The sequence below is a fragment of the Bos taurus genome, chromosome 16, assembly GCF_002263795.3.
Source record: "Bos taurus isolate L1 Dominette 01449 registration number 42190680 breed Hereford chromosome 16, ARS-UCD2.0, whole genome shotgun sequence".
Taxonomy (NCBI): Eukaryota; Metazoa; Chordata; class Mammalia; order Artiodactyla; family Bovidae; genus Bos; species Bos taurus.
The window spans coordinates 64,120,351-64,140,961 of NC_037343.1; the positions used below are offsets into that span (position 1 = coordinate 64,120,351).

The 20,611-nt window shown below is 43.9% G+C and overlaps 1 protein-coding gene across 1 annotated transcript in view; it reads left to right on the forward strand.

Moving 5' to 3' along the window:
• Nucleotides 1–20,611, forward strand: part of LAMC1 (laminin subunit gamma 1) — a 121,097-nt gene that overhangs the window by 57,708 nt on the left and 42,778 nt on the right. Inside the window, 1 exon segment of the mRNA NM_001206817.1 lies at nucleotides 16,735–17,039. Coding sequence (NP_001193746.1) covers nucleotides 16,735–17,039 — 305 coding nt within the window.

The following is a 20,611-nucleotide window of genomic DNA, read 5'->3' on the forward strand; positions in this document are numbered from 1 at the left end:
ACTGTGTGTTCCCATAAGTAAGATAACACACATTGGAGACAGTGCCACTTGAACTAAACCTAGGAAGAAAGGTAGGATTCAGTAGGAGTGAAGGCTTTGAATGGCTTTGAAGTGAGCATTGGTATGTATATAAAAGAGACGGCAAGACTGGAGTCTTACATTAGAGAGTTTTAGGATATAGTTCGAAGGTGTAAAATGAAGCCCAAGTCTTCAGGCTTATGGGTGCCTTGCAATAACACGCCTAAGGAGTTTGCACTGGATTAGGTACCTTGCACAGATTCATAAATTGGGTAGCAATATGATGTAGGGTGGATTTGTAGAATATTTTCCAACTCCTTCCGGACTCCTCTTCTTTAGTTGTGGATCTCCTGAGGGAATTTTCTTCTAGGTGGGTGTTGGGTACCAAGTTTCTGGCAGCAGATCAAAGAGAGCTGGGAAGGACTTTGGCAGTTCTCCAGTATGTAAATAGAAGGTAGAACAGGTCCCATTGTGATGCATGGGGAATCCTCCCATGGATGAGAACTCAGCACTGTCTGTTTGAAATATGGTGAAGGATGGGTTAGAAGAACGTTTCTTCTGATATCACTGCTAAATATTTGCTCTTAATATAGAAGGAAAAGCAGATAAAGAAGGCTCGTGTTTTTGAAGTACAGGGAATCTGACCGACCTACCTGAAGCATTCTGTGTAAATAATTTGTCACATGATCTTGTCTTCCCCTCACTGAATGTGGTGTATACATAATGTATAAAACAATTTCAGGAGTGATCTTGAAAAGTTTCTCCTCCCTGAAAAGTGATATTGCAACTCTCACTGCTTTCCTATTGAAGAGAAATGTAAAATGAAGCTTCTGAAAGTATAATGTATGTTAAAAGGAAGGTGATTTAACTAGAAAAAAGAATATTTATATGTGACTGTTTTATCTGTAACAGTAACTACACCAATAATTTTGATTGACTTCTGGCTGAAAGTTTTGATACTTGTTGTGGTAGATTATCAAATGTTCTAAATTGAGGCTATGTTTGAGAGTAGTCAGTGTTTAAATCATTAGAAAAAATAAGCCAGCACTTGTATTTGGGAGCTCATGGTTGTTCACAGATAATCAAGGGAGACTGCGAGATTGCATACATCTTAGGTATGTGGTGGAGGGCACAGGGTAATCAGAAACGCAATAGCAAGTCCAAGCACCACCCATGAGAGATGAAGGGATGTGAAGAACACAGACTTTGGTCTCTAAAAGACAGTGTGTAGAGTATGCATTTCCATTCCTCTGCACAGAGGGGGGGATGAATGAAAAATGAAGAAGGGGCGCATTCGTTTACCCTTATCTTATGAAGGCATCTGCTCACAATCAGTCGCTTGTGGAAGAGAGTGCCAGCTGGCAGAGCATTCTCATGATGTAAATTGTCCATCCGCTCAGAAGAGCAGAAGTACAAGGAGGCCTGTGTGAAGGACTGAATTCCTACCCAGAGGACAAGGGAGGGAGGAGCTCGCAGAGATCTACGTGGGATTGACTTGCCTTTTCCACTTTATTTGCAGTTTTCAGCATCATTTTTTCCTGCCATCCCAGTGGTTGCTGTGGAGTTTGCTCATCAGTTTTCCTCCTTTGACTGCTTTTGCTTATTAAGTCTCCACGTGGGGTGGATCTGAGAGGGGGCATCACTAGAAACACGGTGCTACTTTTCCCAGCAGTGCTGTTTTTCTTGTCTTTCTGCTTGACTGGTTCGTTTTTGTGGGCTAACATTATTACAGATTTGATTTTTGAAATGCATTAACTCTTCATTTCTTCTTCCTTTAATTGCTGATCTTTTTTGCCTATTCATTTGAAATAATAATTTTCCTATGAAATAATAAATCTAGGTTTCAAATGGATTTGAATTGTTACTAATCTTAAAAAATGCCTGAATAGACTTCCTCCTTCTATATTTTACGGGACCATAGAGAAAAAAATTCAGACATCCTTGGGCCAGTTATTTTTTTAAAATACTATGCCTTGCAGAAAAGAGGTAGACAAGATTTTAGTAGAATTTTTTGTTTTTGTATTCTTTGATTTCTTAGAGCAGGATTGGCAGACGTTTTCCGTAAAGGCCACAGTAAATATTTTAGGCCTGCAGCATCTGTCACAGTTGCTCAGCTCTGCCCTTATAGCCAGAAAGTAGCCATCGACAAAGTGGGGTTAGTGGGCATTTATTGACAAAAATAGGTGATAGGCTAGAGTTGGTCTGTGGACTACAGTGTGATCAACCTTAGATTCGAAACTACTGAAGCTGTGTCCTGAGGCTTGATTCTGGAGGGAGATGAGATCAGTCACCTCCAAGAATTTCCAAAATAGCAAACACACCCTATAGATCAGGTGTGAATGATAGGGGAGAATTTAAAATCCAGAGTATTAAGTCTGGATTTTTAAAGTGTTATAATTCTTCAGTCAATCTCACCCCCTCATTCCACCCCCCGCCCCCCACCCCGTTCTCTCTAATAGCAATGTGAATGTCTGGTACTTTACTCTTAAGCATATATATATTAAAAAAAAAAAAATACCTGAAATTTCTTCTCTGAAAAGTAAATATTTCTACATTGGTCTTTACCCAACAGAATGTAACACTCTCCCTGAAAATGCCAACACTACCCGACACAGACTGGGATTAGACAAGTCTAGGCTTCTAGACAAAGAAGAAAAAGTGTTTTCTTATCTTTTTGAGTGTACTGAAGCAGAAGTTAACTCTTTGCTTCCAGATTTGTTCTTGCCATTGAGAACTGTTGGTGGTCTGTCCTTTTATAAACTGTTAAGTAATTGTCCAGAGGAGGAAGAGGGACAGAAACTAGAGGGGTTGGAGAATTTGGATTACAGAGAATCTTGATCTGATTACAGAGAATCAGGTCCCTGGTGGCTCAGATGGTAAAGAGTCTGCTTGCTATGCAGGAGACCTGGGTTCAATCCCTGGGTCAGAAAGAGCCCCTGGAGAAGGGATGGCAACCCAACTTCAGTATTCTTGCCTGGAGCCTGGTGGGCTAAACCCCATGGGGTTGCAAAGAGTCAGACAGGACTGAGCGACTAACACACAAGCACATCTCCATGAGAAGAAGAGCGCAGTGAAACCTCCAGCAGAAGGTGGGTTTTCTTAAAATCAAATGTTTCTTTCTACTTGCCTGGGAAATGGAGCCTTGAGGATACAAGTTGAATGAAAAGGACATTGGCAGAGAGAAGAATGTTGTGGAGCTTGGGTTCACCTGGTCCAGTCACCCCAAGCCTTCTTGGCTGTGGAGTGAGCAGCCCCTGTGTAGTTTAATATCTGTCTGTATCTGCAAGAAGATAGACGGCTATTACTCTGGTTACTGCTCCTGCCTGTACAGGTAACACTTGCAGTAAATTTCACCTTAAAATACATGACGTGAAAGTGGAAGTCTCCACTCCTGAATGCCAGAGTTCATTCTACAGTGTAGCACAGGGGGCAGAGCCTTTCCTTCCTAAAGCTTTAAAGGGTGAGAACCAGGATGAGGTGAGTTTCTAGTAAGTATTTTTTCAAATGTACATAAAAATCACCTAGGGTATTTTTTAAAAATGCAGATTTGGAGAATTCACCCTGAACCTACCAAGATGGAACTTCTGGGGATGAAGCTTAACAATTTTCATTTTCTCAGAAATTTTCTGATTGATTCTAACAGCTAGTCTGGTACCTTAGTGTGGGCTAGGTTATGAGACTGCTGTAGCAAGAAAGTCTCCATCTGGGCTGGCTCTACTAGGGAAGGCCTTCCAGAGCTCCTGTGGTCTTTGAACTGTTTGGGTACCAGATTAAGTTTCTAAAAAAGTTTTTCCGGTAGAGTTGATTCATAATGTTGTATTAATTTCTGCTGTACATTATAGTGATTCAGTTACACGTGTATATACGTTCTTTTTTTATATTCTTTTCCATTGTGGTTTATCACAGGATATTGGATATAGTTCCCTGTGCTATCCAGTAGGTCCTTGTTGTTTATCCATCCTATATATAATAGTTTGTACCAGATAACTCTTTTTTAATCTAGGTACTTAGTGATCCTGTTAATTCTGTTATTTCTTCTTTCTTGAGAGAAACTTTTGGAAAGGCTCAAAGAACTTCACTGCACCAGAGTCGGTCTCTTTTCCCACTCTGATCCATCTACATGACACTGGAGATGGTCCTCACTGTTCAGTGTAAATTCAGCTGCTGCACTGGATCAGTCCCATCACCGTAACGTGTACTGTCTTCCTGGACAAGAAAGTGATTTCTCCCTGAACCCTGTCTTCTCCCCTCTGTTTACCAGCCCATTTCTTCATAGCAGAATTATTTGGAAAAATGTCTTTATTAGGTGTCTCCAGTCTCTGTCCTCCCCAGCCCCTCAACATTCTCTGGCTTTCATCCCTGTCGTTCTGCCAGTCCATCTGCTGTCAAGGTCAGCAGTAATCAGTGAAATCCAGTGGCCAACACTCCGTTTTCATCTTTGTCGCCTTTTCAGAAGCGTTTGACTCAGTCGATCGTTCTTTTATTCTTGAAAACTTTTTTTGTTTTTTTTTTTAACTTGGCTTCTGGAATTCTGCTGTGTTGATTCTCTTTCTGCTTCAGTGACTGTCCCTCTTGAGTCTCCTATGTTGAATCCTCCCTACCTCCCCCATCTCTGAAAGTTATCCCAAGACCCAGTTCTGTACCTTGCAAGTCATTCTGCAGGTGTTTCCATCTAATGCCGTCACTCTCAGTACTGTCTGGCTCATGACTTTCAGATTTCTCTCTCTAGCTTGTACGTCTCCTTGAAGTCCAGACTTGTATATATCTTAGTGGCTGACTTGAAATCTTTACTCAGATGTCTTATTAGCATTTCAAACTTAAAATATCCGGAACTGAACTCTCAGTTTCCTTGCTCTCCATCCCTACACTTGTTCTTACCCTGTTCTTTGCTGTCTCAGTAAATGACAGCTTGATCTTCAGAGCTGCCACAGCTTACACCCCGTGTCCAGCCCATCAGTAACTGATCTGGTCTACCCTCAGAATGCAGTCAGAATCTGATCACTGCTTGCTGCCACCACCCTGGACTACGCTGCTGTTATCTCCAACCTGGGAGATTGCAAACCCCCCCAAATTCTTGTCTGTCTGTACGCCCCTCCATAGTCCTGTCCATAAAGGAGCCAGAGTGATCCTTTTAAACAAGCAGTGAGATCATATTACTCCCTTGTACAGAATCCTGCAGTGGGTTTTCATCTCATTCAGAGGAGAAGCCAGTGTCTTGCAGTGGCCTAAAGGCTGGCATGCTCGGCAGTCTCTCCCTCCCCTGGGCTTCTCTGACCTCATCCCCTGTCCTTTCCTTCTAGTTCAGTCTTACTTCAGCCACACTGGCCTCTTCATCCTTCCCTGGAACTGGCCAGCACACCTGCCTCGGGTGTGTCCTTCCTGGCATGTTCTTCCCCACCATGTCTCCTCACTTCTTTATGCTTTCCCAGAATGTCACCTTATCTACATCGGTGAGGCCATCTCTGACACTGCATTAAATACCGCTCCATTCCCGTGCTTTCTGTCCCTTGTTTGTTCTTTATCATGTCATTTACCATCTGACACACAAGACTTTTGTTTTTATTTTTGTTTTTTACCTCTCCCTTACTCACTCCCACTCCCTACCGCATTGTAAGCCCCCTAAGTCGGGACCTTAGCCGTCTGCTTTTCTGCTGTAGCCCCAGTCCCTGGAATAGGGCCCAGGACAGTGGCATAATAGGTGCTCAGCAAATATCTGAGGAAGGAATGGGAGAATTTGGACTTGCAGTTATTAGCACCAGTTATGGCTATTAACTGATCTAATAGGTGACTGTGGTAAGAAGTTACACTATTGTGAAAACCAAGAAAAACATTTTAGTACTTAAGATATTTTATAGTATTTGTAATTGTTTCTTCCATTTAGGACAGATACAAATAGTTTATGATCTGCAGGCATAGAGAGCTGAGTTTAAGACTTAAACTGGAGGGTAAGAGGCATTCTAGCAAAATGAAGGACTGCGTTTCTAAATAGCTTGTCATGATGGACTGTCACTTAAATTTACTTAGCAAATAGTTATTGAATGAATAAAAGTACACTGTGGGTTAACTTTTTGTATGTAGGGAGGATTTATTAGAAATCATCTTAGTCAATGACTTTACCATTATGACTATATTAGAATCTCTTATTTTTGCCAGTCAGATTTTCTCTCTACTGTTTTAAAGTTCTTCAGTATTCTGCTAGGGATGGTAGTTAAAAATAGTCAGATCTCAATAGTGTACAGATGTCACAGAACAAGAGATAGCTACCCATAAAACTGGTGTCTTTTTTCCTTATCATGTCTTGAACAATTAGACATCTTTTTCATGTCTTAAAAAATATTGGTTTTAAAGTATGGGTTTTATTTATGGAACTTACATTTCATTGCCTGTTTATTTCCTTATTTCTTTGGTATTATAATTAACCACTTTCTTTGTGTGATTCCATTAAATCTTACACATCACTCAGTTCCTTGCAGTTTAGAACTCTGATGTTCGGCAGAGTGGATTTTTTTGCCTCAGCTTGGACGAGTGGGAGTAAATGTTGGCTTCATTCCTTTCTCTTGGCTCAAGGATTTCAGGCATGCTTGTGACCTACTAGCCTGAATTAGGGCTGGTATTGAGTTAGCGAGCATGAGGTTTGGGTTAATAAGTCATATGCCCAGTTCTTGGCTTGAAATTTCACTTGCAAATCTTGTCTTTTCTGGTAACAAATTCAAATAAAATGGTAGGATATACAAATTGAGATACATTTATCTGATGTTTCAATAAAGGAAAATATCTGTAACCTCTAACAGTAGTTTGCACCTATTTTGAAATTACCTTCCAAAAGTGTTTGATGTTCTAGTGTTCAGATAAGAATTCTCTCTGTTCATGTAACAGTTGTATGATGATTTCTTATTTATTTAGTGTGTAAAGCAAAGCAATTTTGACCCTTCAATTTGCTTAAAACTATGTAGCATTTTTGGATATTACTGTTGGGGAACACAGGCAGGATTTTAGTTTTTGAGGATCTATTTCTGCTTTATTGACTATGCCAAAGCCTTTGACTGTGTGGATCACAATAAACTGTGGAAAATTCTGAAAGAGATGGGAATACCAGACCACCTGATTTGCCTCTTGAGAAATTTGTATGCAGGTCAGGAAGCAACAGTTAGAACTGGACATGGAACAATAGACTGGTTCCAAATAGGAAAAGGAGTTCATCAAGGGTGTATATTGTCACCCTGTTTATTTAACTTCTATGCAGAGTACATCATGAGAAACGCTGGACTGGAAGAAACACAAGCTGGAATCAAGATTGCCGGGAGAAATATCAATAACCTCAGATATGCAGATGACACCACCCTTATGGCAGAAAGTGAAGAGGAACTCAAAAGCCTCTTGATGAAAGTGAAAGTGGAGAGTGAAAAAGTTGGCTTAAAGCTCAACATTCAGAAAACGAAGATCATAGCATCCAGTCCCACCACTTCATGGGAAATAGGTGGGGAAACAGTGGAAACAGTGTCAGACTTTATTTTTGGGGGCTCCAAAATCACTACAGATGGTGACTGCAGCCATGAAATTAAAAGACGCTTACTCCTTGGAAGCAAAGTTATGACCAACCTAGATAGCGTATTCAAAAGCAGAGACATTCCTTTGCCAACAAAGGTCCGTCTAGTCAAGGCTATGGTTTTTCCTGTGGTCATGTATGGATGTGAGAGTTGGACTGTGAAGAAGGCTGAGCGCCGAAGAATTGATGCTTTTGCACTGTGGTGTTGGAGAAGACTCTTGAGAGTCCCTTGGACTGCAAGGAGATCCAACCAGTCCCTTCTGAAGGAGATCAGCCCTGGGATTTCTTTGGAAGGAATGATGCTAAAGCTGAAACTCCAGTACTTTGGCCACCTCATGCAAAGAGTTGACTCATTGGAAAAGACTCTGATGCTGGGAGGGATTGGGGGCAAGAGGAGAAGGGGACGACAGAGGATGAGATGGCTGGATGGTGTCACTGACTCGATGGACATGAGTCTGAGTGAACTCTGGGAGTTGGTGATGGACAGGGACGCCTGGCGTGCTGCGATTCATGGGGTCGCAAAGAGTTGGACACGACTGAGCGACTGATCTGATCTGATCTAAGTTAGTGCCCATGGTCTTATTCAGCAGTCAAGCTAAGTAGAATTTTAGCAGGTCATAGGGAGAGAGTAAAACTGTCTTGTTTGCCTTGAACTTTAAATTTGGTCCTTTAGGGAAAAATCTTGTTTCCCCAAGAGATTATGGGTTTATTTTGTCCCAGATCATACCAATCCATTTTAAAACTCGAGTTTTCTCCTTAGCTTTATTGTTATGCTGCTGCTGCTGCTAAGTTGCTTCAGTCGTGTCTGACTCTATGCGACCCCATAGACGGCAGCCCACCAGGCTCCCTCGTCCCTGGGATTCTCCAGACAAGAACACTGGAGTGGTTGCCACTTCCATCTCCAGTGCATGAAAGTGAAAATGAAGTCACTCAGTCGTGTCCGACTCTCAGCCATACCATTATTTTTAATACATAGCCTGTGGTAGAGACTTTTATTAGCTTTTTAAAAAATTCTAAAGTGGTTATCATCACTTGTCTGTTTTACCCGCCTGCTTTGTGACGTTTCCCCGTGGCAGTTTGGAATGGAAACTGTCTGCCTTCCAGCACCGCTCATCTCAGCATGTCTTTCTGTCATGACAGGGGCTCGTGTGAGATGGAATGTGCCTTCTGCGTGTACCTGGAAATATGAACATTTGTTTATTCGTTTGAAAGGGATGCTTTCTCCAGTTGTGGATGCTATTGCATTTGTTTTAATAAATTCAGTGAAGAACGACTATTTCATAGAGAACTGTAAAGGTTCCTTGTCTTCCTCCGTCAGTTGTGCTGATTCAGTTGCAGTTCCTATGGGATTGTGCCCTTATGCTGTTGGCATTTAGCTGATTGACAAAAGAGAGGGCATACAAAAAGAGCACTAAAATTTAAGGGACAGGAGTGGGATAATAAGTTTTTAAAGACAATCTATTTTGAAGATGAGAATTGAGCCACAGAAACTAGCCTCAGCAGGCAATTAGGGCTGAGTCTCTTAACAGTTAGATTGACTCCATGTACCCAGATCACCCCCCAACACATTCTGTCTGTGCTTGATGGTTCCTCTCCATGCTTTCTGATCACCCATCTGTGTCCACTTGAGGATCCCACATTCAGCATTAACTTGGCCCTGGGTCATCTTGATTGGCGAGGCCGTATTTGTACAATCTGTCTGCTGAGGTGGAACAATAACAGCTGGTATGCAGCTGTACACGTTGTCCTGGGAACTCCTATTTCAGCCAGCAGTTATCCTAACAACATTGGAAACGTTTTCAAGTACTTGTTTTCTGCGACTACTGTTTGTGTTAACTGTTTGGAGACTCCCGTCTAGTAGCTTAAACATCTCCCATCTCTAATCGACTTTCTGTGCTACAACCTCAGTGAAGTTTCGTATTCCCAGGTGGCCCTAGTGGTAAAGAATCTGCCTGCCAATGCAGGAGATGCAGGAGACATGGGTTCGATCCCTGGGTCAGGATGATCCCCTGGGTATCGGAAATGGCAACCCATTCCAGTATACCTTGCCTAGAAAACTCCATGGACAAGAGGAGCTGGCGGGCTACAGTCCAGAGAGTCGCAGAGAGTCAGACACGACTAAGCACTTGTGCATGTCTATCTCAAATCAAGGCTGACTGCAAGGACAGCAGTCACTTTCTGATCTTGAGAAGAGAGCGTATAAGAACAGCAGTGGATCCGTGACTCCTAATATGATACTTCAGAATGAGCTCGTTCTCTTCTAGTGCAGGCCATGCAAGGGCATGTTGAAATTTCGTGCAACTCTGTACATCCATTGTCGTTCATTACTTCTCTGTAAGGGACGCTATTGCACAACGTCCCCATGGAATTCTCTGAGCCGCACATAACAGAGAAGCATTCATGTTCCGCTGCAGTCAGTACTTGACTCCAGTTCTGAGACAGGAACGGTTTCTCCCCTACTCAGAGAGATTAGCAATACTTCACCATGGAGGGGGCTGATGCAGAATTCCTTGGCTCGACCCTGTGTGAACAGGGGCTGGATTCGCATCGTCCAGGCTGTGGTCCCTTCCTTGTCTATCAATCCCTTGGCCACATGCACTGTAGGGTTCAGAGCAGGAAGTATTAGTTAACTTTGTGTGCTTGGTTCTGAACATCTGCACCTGAATCTCTTTGTTTATGGAAGGGATGTGGCGGCGGGGGGTGAGGGTGGGAGGCAGCAGAACATTCAGAAGCTAAATATCTTCTCGAGGGTGTGTATCCAGGGTTAGTCTTCATGTGCATGAAGACGAGGTGGAGGGGGAAGACCTTCTAAGCTCTATAGTGGCTGGAATACTTTCCAGACAAGATCTTACGGATTTTCTTCATTGCTTGGCTTGGCTCCTTTACTTTGAAGTCGTTTTGTCTACTTTCGTGTGCCCCCAAGTTAGGAAGATAGTGTAGTAGCTGTCATTGGACTGGAAAAACGGAGACCTAGTCCTCTTTTTCTATTAAATGGTAGATGAATGAGACCTTCTTGCTCTGTCTACTGTGAAATGAGTAGGATGGACAGATAAGGAGCAGGGAAGTATAATGAGAGAGAGTGTGTTAACAAGCGTGTGGCAGGTCTCAACTGTAGTTGTTTAATGAAATAAAAACTAGCTCCTAAGTTTCCAATTCTTGATTATCCATGATTACAGGTAGTTCTAGATAACACAGAATATATAAGCCATGACTGTTCCACTCCACTTTGTGTATTTACTTTCTTATTTGTTTATTTTTGGGGCCACACCTCGAGGCATGCAGGATCTTCGTTCCCTGACCAGGGATCAAACCTGTGCCGCCTGCAGTGGCAGTGTGGAGTCTTAACCACTGGACTGCCAAGGAAATCCTTGAAGTAACATCCGTCCTGCAGTGTCCATCCATTGCATCTGTACAGTAGGAACTAAGTGCTTCTCTAGAAAATCACACCTCCTCGAAGCTGTCCGTGCCGTTACCTGGCAGCTTTGCCTCTGTCCTGTTTGTCTTCTTTCTCTTCGGTTAGCTTTCTGCTAGTTTCTGTCTTGGGTCTCCATTCTCTTCAGATATTCCCTACCTAACATTCTCCACAGGCTTTGCCCTCAGCCCCTTAGCAGGTACCCTTGCTTGTCACTGCACAGAAAAAATAGTCATCAGTTCGAATGCTTTCAATTTCCATCCCCTGCTGCTGCTGCTGCTGCTAAGTTGCTTCAGTCGTGTCCGACTCTGTGAGACCCCAGAGATGGCAGCCCACCAGGCTCCCCCGACCCTGGGATTCTCCAGGCAAGAACACTGGAGTGGGTTGCCATTTCCTTCTCCAATGCATGAAAGTGAAAAGTGAAAGGGAAGTCGCTCAGTCATGTCCGAGTCTTCGCGACCCCATGGACCAAAGCCTACTAAATCCCTTGCATTTGCACTCAGGTAGAAGGCAAGGCGCAGGCTTCCTCCCATATGGAGCCAGTCCTTTCACAGCGTTGAATCACATTCTTGTTTCCCAGCCTCTTTTCTCCAGTCTTTCCCTTTCTGCTGACTGGAACACGACAGCAATGTCTCCTTGTATCTTCTGTCACGTTAAAGGGAGGCATCTTCCCTGGCCCTGTACCCCTCCAGGTTTGCGGTCTTCTCTTTCTCCTCCACTTTATTGAGATGTCAGACCAGGTTGGCTGTACTTACTGTGTCGGCATTTCCACCACCTGTCTGCCATGGGTTCTCAGTTCCAGTTCAGTAAGATCCCTGCCAGTGGGACTATCCTCACTAAGTGCAGCAGTGACCTCTTTTTTTTTTTTTAATATAAATTGATTTATTTTAATTGGAGGCTAATTACTTAACAGTATTGTAGTGGTTGTGCCGTACATTGACATGAATCCACCACGGGTGTACCTGTGTTCCCCATCCTGAACCCCCCTCCCACCTCCCTGCAGTGATCTCTTTGTGGCGTGAAGCTAGTGGATGCTTCTTAGTCATTATGCAGATTTAAACACTACTGCTTATTTATTTCCCTCTTGGCTTCCATGATATCTGTACTCTCTGACTTGCCCTCCTCCCTCTGGTCTTCACAGTCCCCTCTGTCACTTCTTTTTCTGGCTGTGCTTTAAATTTTGATGCTCTTCAGCATGATTCCCAAAAGTCAGCTCACTTCTCACTCAACACTCCTGCCCTCTTTGGTCGCAACCATGGCAGTCTTCATTATCCAACTGCAGGCCAATGAGTCCTGGATCTTCTTTTAACTTTTGAAAAAACTAAAAAAAAAAATTTATTTTGGCCACACTGTGGGGCATGCAGGATCTTAGTTTCCTGACCAGGTATTGAACCTGCTCCCCCTGCATTGGAAGCTTGGAGTCTTAACTGCTGAACCACCAGGGAAGTCCTTGAATCCCAAATCTGTATCTCCATCTTAGATGTCTCTCTTGGGCCTTCAGATCATTCACATCCAACTCCCTACCAGACGTATTTTTTCCTGTCTCGGTGACCATAGACACCTTAAATCTTGTGTAGCCAAGATAGATGCATCTCCCAATCATACCCTTTGCTCCTGCCTCCAGTTTTGCTTAACCTCCTTTGTTATCTGTTGCAGTGGATGGTATGGTATGTCTTTCCATTTGGTTGTTTTTAAACTAGGAAACTGAATGTTATTCTTAATCCTACTGCCTTATGGAACACGTAGAAGGAACTTCAGCAATGAAACTGAATGTCAATTAGGGTGAAAATAGAGACGGCTATCGGAAATGACTTCTGCTCCCCTGCATCATTTACCAAATTATTATTGATATTGAGGTCTGCTAACTATATGTCTGAGAGACTGAGCATGCACACACACAATTGCATGTCACCCAAGTCCATTCATTTCTCTCTATTCCAGCTGTCCCTGTATCGAGTGCAGCCACTGTTAGCCAGGATTACTGCCACATCTTTCTAACAGTTCTTCCCACCTTTAGTCCTGTCCCTTCTAACCTGATCTCCACACAGTGGCCAGAATGATCTTTCTAAAAATCAAACCTGATCATGCATTTCTTGACGTAAATCCCTCAGTTAGCTTGTCAGTGGGAGTTGAAGTTGCTCTTTAGCATGGCCTCAGGCCCAGCATGCCCTGCTTGCTAGCTGCCTTGTCTCCAGCCACCCTCCCCAGTCCTAGCTGTACTCCACCCCTCTGTGTCCTCTGTTCTTTCATACATCTTGTTCCATCTGCCTGGACAACTGGTCTCTATTGGCCTAGCTAATCCCTCTGCATTTCTCAGGTCTTGGGTTTAGATGTCACTTCCTCTCAAAAATGTTTCTTGACCTCACAAATGTGGGTGAGGTGACTTTCCTCCAGGCTCCCCAAACCTCATGTCCTTCTCCGTCATAGCATTCATCACGTGGAATTGCAGTGGTAGGCATCCATGGCTGGGTTGGCTGGCCACAACACCGAAAGTCATGCATGTGTCCATCTTGTCATGTGGAATGTGGGAGCCTCCTTTCCAGATAGCCACAGACTGCCACCTCTTTCAACCGTAGCTAAAAGTTAGAATGAGAAAAGCAGCTCTGAAAATGAGGTGTGGGGAGACAGGGCCCGTGCCAGCAAGCTGGGCTGCTTCAGAGCTTACTGCTAGCAGAGTTGCTTTTCTGATGTTTGAGTGACCACATATTCCTGTTTCTTTCAGTGTGTGGCTTTGTGGTGCAGATGTTTGTCTGGGACACTGGATACCCAGATCCGTTTTACCTTCTCTCCTTTGATCCATCCTCCTGCAGATTGGGTTGCTAAAGAACAATGAAATGGCAGAAATGTAGACAGAACAGAAAAGCAAGGGTAATCTGTAGTCCAAAGATTAGTACGTAAGCCTTTGAACATCCCAAGCCACGTACTTATGAGTAACTAAATTGTTTTACCATTCCAGAATGTTTTAGATAGTCTCTGGAATACCATTGATACTGTATTACAACCTCGCCCTCATTCACAGGTGACTTCTTTACATTTTTGACACAGTAGATAGATACAGGTTCAGTTTGCATTCTTTTAACAGGAGTGTTGTAAGCTGTATTTGCATGACCTGTGTCCAAAGTGTTGTAGTGCTTCCTAGGTAGAAGGTCCAGGTTTGTGTTATATTCTCTGGCAACTGTATCAGGTAGGCCCTTGTGCAGTCAGGCTCTTGTGTGTGAACATCTCCAGGATCCTAGTTTAGGAATTCTCTTCTGTACTGTATTATAGTCATGCTTTCTATTTGTATGTTTCTGCTGTTTAGTTGCTAAGTCATGTCCAACTCTTTGTGACCCCATGGATTCTAGCCCACCAGGCTCCATGCGATTTTCCACGGCAAGAATACTGGAGTGGGTTGCCATTTCCCTCTCCAGAGGACCTTCCCGACCCAGGGATCAAACCCAGGTCTCATGCTTGGCAGGCAGAGTCTTTACCACTGAGCCATCTCTGATAATGGTACTGAGAAACAAGCCAGCTGGCCTAGTGTTCAACCAACGCAATGCTGCCAAAAACCTCAAAGCCTTAGCATTTATATCTCAGACTAGATTGAAGAGACAATTGTCTTTAAGCTCCAATTTCATGATTATATATACAATTATATATATAAACATATATATATATAATTTCATGACTATATATAAAATTCAGGATATATATATATTATATAAACTCTGTATATAATTTTATAACTAATCAAGTATATGCAGATATGCAGAATCTTAGTTTGACCTTCCAACAACTCTTTGAGATAGGTGGCTCAGGGATCATCACTCTCATTTTTTTTTGTTTATTTTTGAAAAAAATTTATTGATATATAGTTGATTTACGATATTGTATTAATTTCTGCTATACAGCATGGTGATTCAGTTATATATATATTTTCTTTTTCATATTCTTTTCCATTATGGTTTCTCACAGGATATTGAATATAGTTCCCTGTGCTATAAGTAGGACCTTGTTATTTATCCATTCTATACGTAATAGTTTGCATTTACGAATCCAAAACTCCAAATCTTTCCCTCCCCACCCCCCACCTCCCCCTTGGCAACCACAAATCTGTTCTCTGTGTCTATATCATCATTTCTACAGAGGAGAAAGTGATGGACAAAGCACTAGAGATCCCACCGCTAGTAATTGAGGAGTCAGGATCTGCACTTCAGTCTTGCAGTGCCCAGTCCTGTGTTTTTTTCCTTCATGCATACATCTTTATGTTCAAGATCTTATGTGCGTGAATGCGTTTCATGTATATGGGTACAGTTACACCCCTCTTGTAAGATCTGGACCATAGAGTCAGATTTGGCTTATCTGATCAGTTTTATCCTGGATAAAACTGATTTGAAAAAGAGAGCCTGGACATCCCCACCCAGGTTGAAGTCACCCACTCAGTCCTGGATGGAGTAGCAGGGTGGCAACAGGCCTCCCTCACCCGGTGGAGGAGGGGCGCTCTGAGGAGTGAGGGAGAGGGGGTGGGGGGCCGGCTGCAGAGAGGAGAGAGTTGAGGAGATTCCAGGCCACACACGAGCATCACTCCTCCCCTGGGGGGCGGGTGGGTGTGAGGATGTGAGACAGTGGTAGAAGCCTCTCCTCAGCACTTGCGAGAGTGCAGGAACTCCTCCCCTCCAGGTCCTGGAGGAGGCTTCTTCACGGGAAGTTGATTCACACAGAAGAGACCCCCTGTGTCTGACACATCTTGTCCCCCGAAATATACAATGTGGGTCTGAGCAGGTAGGTGTGCCCGAGAAACCCTTCTTGACAAAAACTGATCGGAAGACCCATTTGTGAATGAATGGCGTTTAAAACCAGTTACACGTTATCTTTTATTTTTTTTATAATTATTTTAATTGGAGGCTGATTACTTTACAGTATTGTGGTTTCTGCCATACTGCACAATATCTTTCTTACCCACCTGAAGTCCTGCTGGCCAGCACCCAGGCTGGCCCAGCCGTCAGACCACGTTCTGGTCTGGCTGCCGCACGGCGCTGCCAGACCCAGTGACCGGGCTCCCAGAGGCACGACAGCCCGTTGGCTCCTGCTCCTTGCTGTTGTTCCCTGCTCGGCACTCATGTCCCATATATTCTCTTCTGAATACAGCTTTTTTAAACTGCCTTTCTCTTCTCTGTCTCTGTCTGTTTTTGTCTCTGTTCAGCGACTGGAGAAGTTTTTTTTCTTCATTCCTACTCAACTCCTGACCTTATCTCTCAAATTTCTTTTCCAGAATCTGGTAAAGAAAGAAAGATTAGTCCCGATGATACTCTTCTTGCATCAAGAAGAGAAATTAAAATGAATAAAGAATGAGTTTTTGAAAATCTTGGAAGTACCCAGAAGAAAGCTAGCAAATATTTTCCTTTCTGTCTTTTAATTAAGCTTTTGTAGAAGCAACAGCATTGAGGATAAAGTGCACTTTTTCACTTAATTTTACTTTCACTTCATAGTATAAGTACATAATATACTGTCAGTTTTCCTGGGAAGCAAAATTTCAACAGCACACATCATAAATGGGCTTTTCTGAGCCAGCTTCTGAGCCCAGGGAAAACACGCAGTTTCCAGGCTGAGAACGGCCTGTCAGCACAGCCAACGCGTCGAGCGTTCCGGCACCCTCTTAGTCTAGTTGCGCAGGGTGGGTTGTGTTCTCTTTGTCGAGCTCCAGAGCAGAGTGGGGATGGAGGAGGGTTCTTCGCTTCATCCACATGACTTACAAGCATCCACGTGTTCGCCCCAACAGGAAAAGCGTTTGACATCACGTACGTGCGCCTCAAGTTCCACACCAGCCGCCCGGAGAGCTTCGCCATTTACAAGCGCACGCGGGAAGACGGGCCCTGGATCCCTTACCAGTACTACAGCGGCTCCTGCGAGAACACCTACTCGAAGGCAACCCGCGGCTTCATCCGGACGGGCGGCGACGAGCAGCAGGCGTTGTGCACAGATGAGTTCAGCGACATCTCTCCTCTCACTGGGGGCAACGTGGCCTTTTCCACCCTGGAAGGAAGGCCCAGCGCCTACAACTTCGACAACAGCCCTGTGCTGCAGGTAGGCACCGGAGCTCGGCGGGGTGGCCGCTGGGTTGTTCCCCATGCGGGGCGTGGGAAGATCATCATGGGGAGGCGGGGGCGGCCCGCGTGCCCGCTTTTGGAGGAAGGGTCAGGACAGACAGCTGGACTTTATTCTGCTCCCCAGTGTACTCTTAATAAGTGAAGGAAAGTAGTTTCGTGCCTGCTTCCCCCTTGATGTTTGTTCTTGTGTTTGCGTGCACATGTATCCTGGCATGTAAACTTTACAGATATTTTTAAATGCTGAGCAATTTTAACTTGCATCTCTGTACTTGCAGTGGAAATATTTTGCTCCTCTACCTTCCTTTGGAAGGAGGGTATTTGAATGAATTTGCTGGGTGTTTTGTTTTTGTATCCGGTCTTACCTCTTTGATTTGACAAAATAAAAAAAAAAGGCTTTTAATGTTGGCAAGAGGGAACAACTGAAATAAGATGTTTAAGAACTCTACCTTCCTTTGCTATTTTTAAAACAGTTTTTATTTCTCTTGGGCTGTGCGGGGTCTTTGTTGCTGCCTGGGCTCTTCTCTAGTTTGATGAGCGGGGGCTACTCTCGCTTGTGGTGTGCATGCTCCCCACTGCAGTGCCTTCTGTCGTTCCTGGGCAGGGGCTCTAGGGCGCGTGGGCTTCGGTGGTTGCAGCACATGGGCTCAGGAGTTGCAGTTCCTAGGTCTGGACCACAGGTTCAGTGGTTGTGGTGCATGGGCTTAGTTGCTTCCTGGCATGTGGGATCTTCCGGGATGAGGAATCAAACCCCATGTCTCCTGCATTGGTAGGAGACCAATTCTTTATCACTGAGCCACCAGGGAAGCCCCCTTTATTATTTTACAGGGAAATATTGGTTGTCTGGCACTGTTGCCAATCATTAAAAAACTCTTCATCACCTAAAAGCACTGGTTTTTATGTCGAGATGTGAATTTAGCTACCCTGGTGTAGTGCATAAGGGTGGTGATAGAAACTTGTCCCTTTGTGGCAATCTCAGAGTTCTTTTTTCATAAATTCTGTGTGCATGTTCCTTATGCACTACAATTTGGAATCTTTCTGTATTGCCTAGATGTCTGTGACCTTGTCTTATGTTCTGGCTGCTGATTTTGGAGGGGCAGATGAGTGTCCTGCCACCCTCAGCACATTCACACCGATCAGAGGCTTCCGTCACGCGGCTGAAGCTAACATCTAAATGGGGGCTGCCCATATTAATTTGCTGGGACTGGATGTGGGTTTGCAAGTGCTCCATATACTTTATGAAGAGCTGTTGTGACTTCTAAGTAGGGAATGCCCCTGTTTTTCTGGGCGTTGTGCCTTTGTAGCCTCTCGTTCTCTCTCTTTGGAATTTTTTATGTTCAAGGACTCTTTGTCTAATTTGCCTATGTGGCTTTGGACAGTGGGAACAGCGAGACTATATTCTGTCTGAGTCCAGTTCCTCCCTTCCACTGTACTTCTGTTGCTTGCTGGGGCTTCATAAATCTTAATTTTGGTAAACTCTGAGGGTTCTGGTGAGTAGTGAGTAGGTTTGCAAAGGCCTTTCAGAAAATTTCTTTCAATGGCAGGAAGATGTATTCAAAATAAAGGGCAGAAAGAATAACTGACTCTAGTAGATGAAGAAACAGATTACCTAGGGGAGAAATAATCTACAATTATTCGTTAAAAAAATTTTTTTTAATTTATTTTTAATCGGAGGATAATTGCTTTACAGTGTGGTGTGGGTTTCTGCTGTACAACAGCGTGAATCAGCTATAAGTATACGTGTGTCCTCTCCCTCTTGAGCCTCCCTCTCATCCTTCCGTTCCCACCCCTCTGGGTCATCACGGAGCACTGAGCTGGGCCCCCTGTGTTACTCAGCAGCCTCCCACAAGCTAGCCGTGTCATGCATGGCAGTGTACGTACGTCGATGCTACTCTCTCAATTCATCCCACCCTCTTTTTCCCCTGCTGTGTCCACAAGTCTAAGTTGATCAACTGGCATATGTTTCCTGGCTTTGATTCTTTCTACACAAGTTATTGTATTTTACTGTCTTGGAGAGGGACCATGTAGTCAGTAGGAAAAGCAGTGAGGTAATGTGACTGTGGTTTTCTCGCCCCTTTGCTAACTGTATGCCTTGTTGCTGCTGCTGCTGCTAAGTCACTTCAGTCATGTCCAACTCTGTGTGACCCCATAGACGGCAGCCCACCAGGCTCCCCCATCCCTGGGATTCTCCAAGCAAGAACACTGGAGTGGGTTGCCATTTCCTTCTCCAATGCATGAAAGTGAAAATTGAAAGTGAAGTCGCTCAGTCGTTTCCGACCCTCAGTGACCCCATGGACTGCAGCCTACCAGGCTCCTCCGTCCATGGGATTTTCCAGGCAAGAGTACTGGAGTGGGGTGCCATTGCCTTCTCCAATATGCCTTGTTAGCTTGTCTTAAATCAGTTCCCCAGCTATAGGAGTTCTGATGTTTCTTATTCTTCATGCCTCAGAAACTCATAAGACTAAATGTGACAGAAGGCTGTGGGCATTCGCCAATAGATTTGGTCAGTTGGTATCCTTATGCAGAAGCATCAGTTATGTGTCTCTGGATATAAGAGCTCTGACTCTGATATACAGCTACCAAGGAAGGGTAACTGATCTGCCTGGTAGCCAATCTGACAGTGAGGACAGAGGCAGATGGCTCCTACCCTCCCTGCTCCTTGCGCCTCCCTGTAAAAGCTGTGATCTCTCTGAAACCTTCCTGGTTTCAATGCTGAATATTACTGAGCATGTAGTGATGTATAATAATGATTAGCATTTATTATAGCACTTACTGTAGTGTGCCATAGTATGCCAAGTGTTGTTCTAAGCCCTTTAGATATATTAAATATATTAACACATTTAACTCTCCCAATAACTGTAAGGTAGACACTTCTATTATCTCCATTTTACAGATGAGGAATCAGAGGCCCAGAAAAGAAAAAATCACTGGCCCCAAGTTACACTATTTCTAGCCACTAAACTGGGATTCAAAACATGAAAAGTCTAGTTCTAGAGTTTGTTTTCTTTAAGATGCCCATTGTGAAAGAAAAAGTCTTAGATTCAGCTCTTGAGAAGCTTTTATTCAAGAAAAGCTGTGATAAAGTTGAAGCCTGTCAAAGATGCAAGTGCTAAACACAGAGATCTGTCCAGCTATTTACACTACAGACGGCTAAAAGATTCCTGACATTGTGACCGTGAGTGGGAGTTGTTATTGGAGTTCCAAGTTTGGATATGGTGAAATCACCATCTCTTCTCCTTTCTAATTATACATGGAGGCTTCACAGAGATTAGCCTTGATGAGCTCTCTGTGTTGTTCTATCTGCCAGGTGTTTGGCATGGAGTAAGCAGTGATTCTTAATCAGGGGTGTGCCTCCCTGTCTCACGTGAAACCTTCTGAAAACAGATGCCTTCGGCTCTGCACTTGGCTGGTTACGTCTGTGTTGGTGATGCTGAGGTGCAGTCCCAGGAGAGAACTGAATGTGGGCGTGGCACCTTTGGGTCATTATACGTAATACACCACTCTAAAACTTAATGGTTTTAAACAGCCACGATTTCTTGTTTCTCATGATTC